The sequence below is a fragment of the Mastigoproctus giganteus genome, chromosome 13 (genome assembly GCF_048544385.1).
Source record: "Mastigoproctus giganteus isolate SK-2022 chromosome 13, ASM4854438v1, whole genome shotgun sequence".
Taxonomy (NCBI): Eukaryota; Metazoa; Arthropoda; class Arachnida; order Uropygi; family Thelyphonidae; genus Mastigoproctus; species Mastigoproctus giganteus.
Window position 1 is genome coordinate 157,220,825 of NC_143587.1, and position 7,517 is coordinate 157,228,341.

At 36.7% G+C, this 7,517-nt stretch overlaps 1 protein-coding gene across 1 annotated transcript in view; it reads left to right on the forward strand.

The window, feature by feature from the left end:
- Window positions 1-7,517, forward strand: part of LOC150076547 (uncharacterized) — a 247,321-nt gene that overhangs the window by 108,916 nt on the left and 130,888 nt on the right. Inside the window, exon 4 of the mRNA XM_090387087.1 lies at window positions 6,054-6,149. Within this exon, the coding sequence (XP_090243213.1) occupies window positions 6,054-6,149 (96 nt within the window). The remainder of the gene's footprint in view (window positions 1-6,053; window positions 6,150-7,517) is intronic.

The window sequence follows — 7,517 nt, forward strand, 5'->3', positions numbered from 1 at the left end:
TGTTAAACTTCAGTTGCCACTTCTCAGCCCATTTGCCCAACTTGTCTGGATCCAGTTGGAGTAGCATACTGTCTCTACTGTTGTTAACAACCCTGCTAACCTTTGTATCATTTGCAAACTTGGACATTAATCCTGATACACCTTCATCAATATCATTGATGAATACACAAAGCAACGATGGGCCCAGCACCGAACCCTGGGAAACTCCACTAATAACATTTGTCCATGAATCACTTCAAACCAGTGACTCCATTATTTTTCCCAGGAACACAAGTTAAACTAACAGGTCTATAGTTACAGTGTCACCTTTTGTTGTACCCCCTTTGTGAATTGGTGTTTCATTTGCACACCTCCAGTCCATGGGGACATCCCCTGAGTCTAAGGAAGCTCTCATAATTATGGCTAAGGGTTTGCTTACTTCCTTTGCTGCCTCCTTTAATATAACTTGATAGATCCCGTCCACCTCAGGTGCCTTCCTTATGTTTAATTTCTCCTTATGTTTAATTAATTCCTTATGTTTAATTTCTCCTCCACATTACTCTCAGTTATTACAAAACCACTTAACTCCCTGTTGGAGTTTGATAAACTTCTGGCATTTTCCTTATTGAATAACTCCTAATGTGAATGTAGATGCAAAATACTCATTCAGTTTATCAGCTACCTGAGCATGATCAATAGTCAACCCATGTTAAATGGTCCAATCTGATTCAACCCTTCTAGAATATTCCAGTGTTCTAGAATGTGCATCAGTTTTTTTTTTTTTTTTTTTAATTCAAGAACATTCTAGAATTCCAGAATATTCTGTAATTTTTAGTGTATTCTTCTAGAATATATTCTATTTCTAGATTATTTTAAACATTAGGCAGGATTAAGGAAGTGTTCTGCAGAGTTTGATAAACTTCTGGCATTTGCCTTATTGAATAACTCCTAATGTGAATGTAGATGCAAAATACTCATTCAGTTTATCAGCTACCTGAGCATGATCAATAGTCAACCCATGTTAAATGGTCCAATCTGATTCAACCCTTTCCTTCTAGAATATTCCAGTGTTCTAAAATCTGCATCAGTTTTTTTTTTTTTTTTTTTTTAAATTCAAGAACATTCTAGAATATTCTAGAAATCTAGAATTCCAGAATATTCTATAATTTTTAGTGTATTCTTCTAGAATATATTCTATTTCTAGATTATTCTAAACATTAGGCAGGATTTTTTGTTCTGCAACAAAAAAGATCTCACAAAATAACAATATGGCACATAAAACTACTTGATGTTTAGGCTTAATTTTAAGGCCTTAAGTGCAAAGACACAAAACAGATAAACTATGATCGATCCTTCTAGCTGAAATTCTGCTCTTTCCAGAGGTGACAAAAATGAGAGAATTTAAGGTGTCTCACATTAAGATATTTGCCCCTTAAGATAGGTCAAATTTTACTTTCAAATCTTGAGTCAATCTTTGAAAGAAAATATCTCAGCCAGAAAACAAGTATAAGAGCTGATATTTAGTTAAGCTGAATTCATGCATTTCATAAGTGGAATGTCCAAAGAAGAAGAATGTACCTAAGGTTTTTATTTCAAAGTCAAAGTTATGACTTTCAAAATTCTTGTTTAAATTTGTTGTGACAAATTTTTGGTGCCAGTTTTAGACCACATTGTAAAAAATGTGAAGGTTTTTGAGCCTGGACACCAAAAGTTTTGCATTCTCTGCCAAAATTAACTAGGTATACCAAATTTCAGAGCTCTACTTTTCATCGTTGTGCAACAGTAACACTTAAAACTTTGAAAATTTTTTGTGATTTATTCTTTTATTCCGCATAAAAGTGTATCTGTGGTCTTCCACAAGTGACCTCCACAAAAAAGGTACTGGTGCCTCAAGCATACTATATTTTGAACCGAAATTTTGCACAGTTTCATTTGAAACCTGTTTAAACATTCACACCAAGTTTTAACAAAATTGAAGATGGTCGAGCAGGGACCCCTAATCCACTTGACTTGGAATGACCCTTGTTGAAGTTAATATAAAAAATTCTCCTGGAGTGGATAGAATCTATCCAATCATATTAATGGAGTCAAAGGAGATAAGCAAACTCTTATCCATAATTATGAGTGCATCTTTGAATTCAGAGGTGTCACTTTGCACTGGAGATGTGTGAATGTATCCCCAATTCACAAAGGGTGATATGAGTAATTATAGACCTGTTAGCTTAACTTCTGTTCTAGGGAAAATAATGGAGTCACTGGTCCAAGAAGTAATGCAGGACAATCTAGACAAGAGTGTAGGTATGCTGTGATTTTGTCTTGTCTGACGAAGTTGATTGGATAGTATTATGCAGTGAAGTGACAGAGGAACAGGATGCAAAAAAATAATTTTGATATCATATGCTTGGATTTCAGGAAAGCTTTTGATACTGTTGCATATGAAGGCTGCTATACAAAATGGAGCAGTATGGCATTAAGGGAAAGTTGCTGCTATGGATAAAAGGATGATTGAGTGGGAGAAGACAGAGTGGTAATGGACCTGCTCGTTGTTAACTAATGTTATTGGTGGAGTCCCCCAGGGTTCGGTGTTGGGACCATTGTTGATATCTGTGTTTATCAATGATATTGACGAAAGTATAACAGGCATAATGTCCAAGTTTTTAGATGATACAAAGGATCATCGGCAGGGTTATTAATGACATTGGAGCTGTGTGAGCTGAGAGGCGGCAACTGAAATTCAACATTGACAAATTCAAAGTGCTGCCTATGGGTAGCAGTAATCCCAGAGAAATATACCAACTGGGTGGTGTTATACTCAGGGTAGTGGAGAATGAAAATGACTTGGGGTAATTGTGCAGTTAGATATGAAGTTTTCAGAGCAGTGCAGACGGTCTGCCAGAGTAGCTCATAGGGTCTTGTCAAATACAGGAATTTTGCTAGCAGCATTGCTAGCAAAATTTGCTAGCTACCATTACCATAAATAATGGGATAATCAAAGATTATCCCATTATTTATGGTAATGGTGAGGCCACATCTTGAGTGCTGCTTACAGGTCTGGAAGCCTCATTTTCGGAAAGATATAGAGCTGATTGAATGAGTACAAAGAAGGGCAATGAGATTGGTGAGGTGAACAGAGTGGTGCTCTTACTTAGAAACGCTTCAATTCTGAAATTTCCAGTGTCTGGAGACTCATCTCCTGTGATTGATGTCATCTCACTGATTGAGCTGTTTAAAGGTTTGAATGGCTTGAGCAAACTCAGTGTTAGTGAGATTCTTCCTCTTGCTTAGACTATGCACAAGAGGGAGCATAAATTCAAATTGAGGAAGGATGGTTGCAGAATGTTTTTGAAGTTTGTCTTCACTGAAAGGTTTATTGATTGTTGGAATGTACTTCTATCTGTTGTTGTGGAAGTGGATAGTTTGAATAAATTTGAACTATCCACTTCCACAACTTTAGATGAAATTAGTTTTTTTTTTTTTTTTTTTTTTGACTGATGCTGTATAAACTTGTTTTCTTACATCATTACTGCTGTTAATACTAATACTAAATTTTCTGACAGAATCTCAGTTATCAGTTGCCTCAACCTCTGCTCATGTCAGGTGCCCTAATTATTTACTGTATTCTTTCTTTCACTTCAGACATTATTTTGCAAATGTGTGCTCTGATATTTCCTGTCAGAGACTTCATAATTTGAATTCTCCTCTTTTTGATTTTCTATGGCTTAAAATCTGTTTATCCTCATTCTTTCAAATTCATCTATTGTCTTTGAGTTCCTTTCTTTGCCACTACTTTCTCCAGACTAACTTTCCTAACAATCTCATGGTCATTCTCAGCCTTGCATTGTTTAGTATTAAAGGAATGTGGAATTTCTGTTTTTTTTTTTTTTGTATTACTGTTTTAAATTATGTCAATGCTTGCTCAGATTGTATCAGAGAAATTATTCTTGTAGAAATGAAATCGTATATTCCACACTTCATCTCAATTTCTCATTCTTTATGTAAACTTGGTTTTCCAGTAGATATCCTAAAGCTTTTCGAGATAACAATTGGCTTGCATCCAAATCTCCAGATTCGTAATCTGTCTACACTAAAGCTCACAACAGTCATAAAGCCGTTGTTAATCAATTCAAACTAGATTTGAACAAGCTAAGAGTAGAAAACTTGATTCCTCTCCGAATGGTAGTCAAGCTTTGTGGTCTCTTGTCAAAGCCTTTGGCTGCAACTTTTGTCCATCTATACTGCAATCTCATGTAAAACCTGATGGTTTTATTGCTTCCTTTACTTAAAGTTAAAGCTGACTTACTAGCATTGTACTTTTTTTTTTTTTCTAAATCTTATATTGGTGATTTTGGTAAGACTAACTCCTACCAGTCCTAGTACACCCCACTCAGTGTATCTGTGGTCTTCCTTAAAAGTGTGTCAGAAGTATTTTGAACAAACTGGATGCCAAGAAAACTCCAGGTCCTAATGGCATTTCTACACTTTTTTTTCAAATATTGTGCTCATGAGCTTGCTCTTGTTCTTTGCATTTTTACACTCCCTTATTCCATTAGTGGTTTTCCTTGTGCTTGGAAATTTTTTGTATCCAGCCTGTTCCTATAGAGGTTAATCGATCCCTCCCATCCAGTTATCATCCATTGCACTTACTTCTGCCCTTCCCAAGGTAAAGGAGAAATCCATTAACTGCTTATTCTTAAACTACCTCAAAAGCTTCCATCTGATCAATGATCGCCAGTATGAATTCTGTCATTGTTGATTCCAGTGGTTATAAATTGGCTTATGTTACCCCCTATATTCAGTGAAATTCAGTGAAAAATTTTGCAAATCTGAAGCAGTGGCTTTGACATTTCTAAGGATTTTTATCATGTTTGGCACAAAGGTCTTCTAAATAAGCACCCACCTTGTGGATTGCCAACTGATTTTTGCAGTTGGGTATTCAATTTTATCTCTGATCGCTCTCTGCAGGTGTTGGTAGATGGCTCTATCTTCTGATGTGTAATGCTGTTGTTCTTCAAGGTTCAGTTCTTTCTTCCACTCTTTTCCTCTTCTATATTAATGATCTTCTTCCACTGTGTGTGTGTGCACGCGCAGGGGGGGGGGGATGTTTGCCAACTTTGAAACAAGGTGTCTTGTTTCTTTCTGAAACAAGACACCTTGTTTCAGAAAGTCCCAGGAACTCCGCATTGTGAATCCTTTGGTGTCATATAATTCTAATGGATTTGTGATCACCTTGATCCCTAGCCATATCCATATCTGATTTATTTTTCTAGGCTTTTTGAAATAGTGTCTTTGCAAACAACCCTCCCTCACACATTAAAACTCAAACAGAATTTTGAATAGTACATTTCTAATGTAATGCCTGCAACTCTTTATGTTTTGAAAAATATGACAAAATATGTAAATGTGTTCTACCAAGAAGTTCTCTCACTGTGTTCTACCACCTTCCAGAACAGTTTGTTTTGATAGTGATTTGATAATATTGTTATGAACATTACCACCAGTGGAGTGGCATGTAATTTACATAATATTAAAAATAATATAATTTGTGAGTTCATGTAATATAACTAAATAAAAACAAAGTTCTTTTTGGGTTGCATGAAAACATAGATTGATTATAACTTTGCATTCTTAGAAAATATTTAAAATTTTATTTTTTATCATCTATATCATTTAAACCCTTTCAGGAAGAATGTGAACACATTGGAAGAATGTGTAAAACGTAGATGTGAACACATCTACGTTTTACACATGAAATATTTTGGGGATCTATGATATTGAAGGCCATTTGAAGTACAATCTTCTAGTTATGTATGAATTGGCTTGAAATTTCTTCAGTTCTTGATTACTCATTATTTTAATAATGAGTAATCAAGAACTGAAGAAATTAATATTTAAAAACATGTGCAAAGTTTTTGTTTTTAAAGAAACTCACTCCATAGAGCCACACCTATCGTAAACTTGTGAAAGGGGTAATCAGTGAATTAGTGGTTTTATGATGTCAACTTAATTTGATGTTGGAAATGTAGTACAGTATTTAATTTTATTTAAATATTTCACTTCTGAAACTATTTCAACAGGAACACAGCCAGAAATTCAGAATGCCTTAGATCTTATTCGAAAAAAATTTCCTCTGACTCAGTATCCTATGGTAACTTTAGCCCAGGTCAACGCTAGTACCTGTGGAATTCCAATTCCTGAACACTTCAGGTATGTTAATTTATTAGATTACATTAATCTCTCTCTCTCTCTCTCTCTCTCTCCTCTCTCTCTCTTCTCTCTCTCTCTCCTCTCTCTCCTCTCTCTCTCTCTCTCTCTCTCTCTCTCTCTCTCTCTCTCTCTCTCTCTCTCTCTCTCTCTCTCTCTCTCTCTATCTATCTATCTATCTATCCGTACACTGAGCGATCACTAAATTATGACCACCTACTTAATATCACATTGGGACAGCTTTACGTGGGTAATAGCCACCTGTTTGCCTAGGCATTGACTCCACTAGATGTCTGAAGACATCCGTAGGGACCTGCAGCTATGCTGCCTGCAAGACTTTCCACAGTGTCAGAATAGATGATGGTTATGTGTCCATACACCTCACTTCCTGTTCCCAATATCTCACACAGGCATTCAGTTGGATTGAGGTTAGGTTGATTTGGAGGCCCAATTGAAATGGATGATAATGTCATCTGTGTCATTCATTCTCAAACTACCCATGCAGAGTGCTGGGTCTGATGACAGCATGTTATTGTCTTGAAGATCTTGTTTCTGTCCCGGAAAAAATACAACATGGCAGGATGCACATGGTCTCCTAAGAGCTGCTGATAGACCTCACCAAATCAATGAAATATTGGTCTTACACACCAGGGTTCCTAGTTCTTGCCAGTAAAACATGCTCCACATTAAGTAATCGCTGCCACCTACCTGGATAGTGGGCACACTTGTACGATGGATCCATGGACTCATGTTGTTTGTGCCACACACTAAAGCATTCTCAGCTTGTTACACCAGGTATTTGGACTCATCCGATCTGACCAGCCCACTTGTTTCAGTAGTCTTACAGTGTCCAAGTGTTGTTGATACCATAGCATTCACTGTCAATGATGATCAACGGTAAGGAGAGGGTGCCTTTTGGGTCTGCTGTGGAAACCCAAACGTCTGAGTGTGCAGTGTATTATGATTTGGGATATTGTACCACTTGTCAGCTGTCACATAGTGACCTGCTGTTGAGTCCGTACAATTGAGCTGTACCCTTTGCTTACCATGATCATCACCCTTGCATCCTTTATAGTTATGTCATGGGAGGAGGTCTGACCATTTTACACTATTGGTACACTTAACCACAGTGGCCCGTGAGCATCCAACAAGATGTGCCATTTCGAATATGGGACTGCCCATTGTATGAGTTCCCAAAATCATGGACTTTCGAGACTGTATTATCTTTACTTTATCACTTTGACTTGCCTGACCAGATGTAGATTAACGCTGTTCTAGCAGTATGAAGCTGGTTTCAGCTTTTTTTTTTTTTTTTTTACTGTGAGCTATGCAGCATA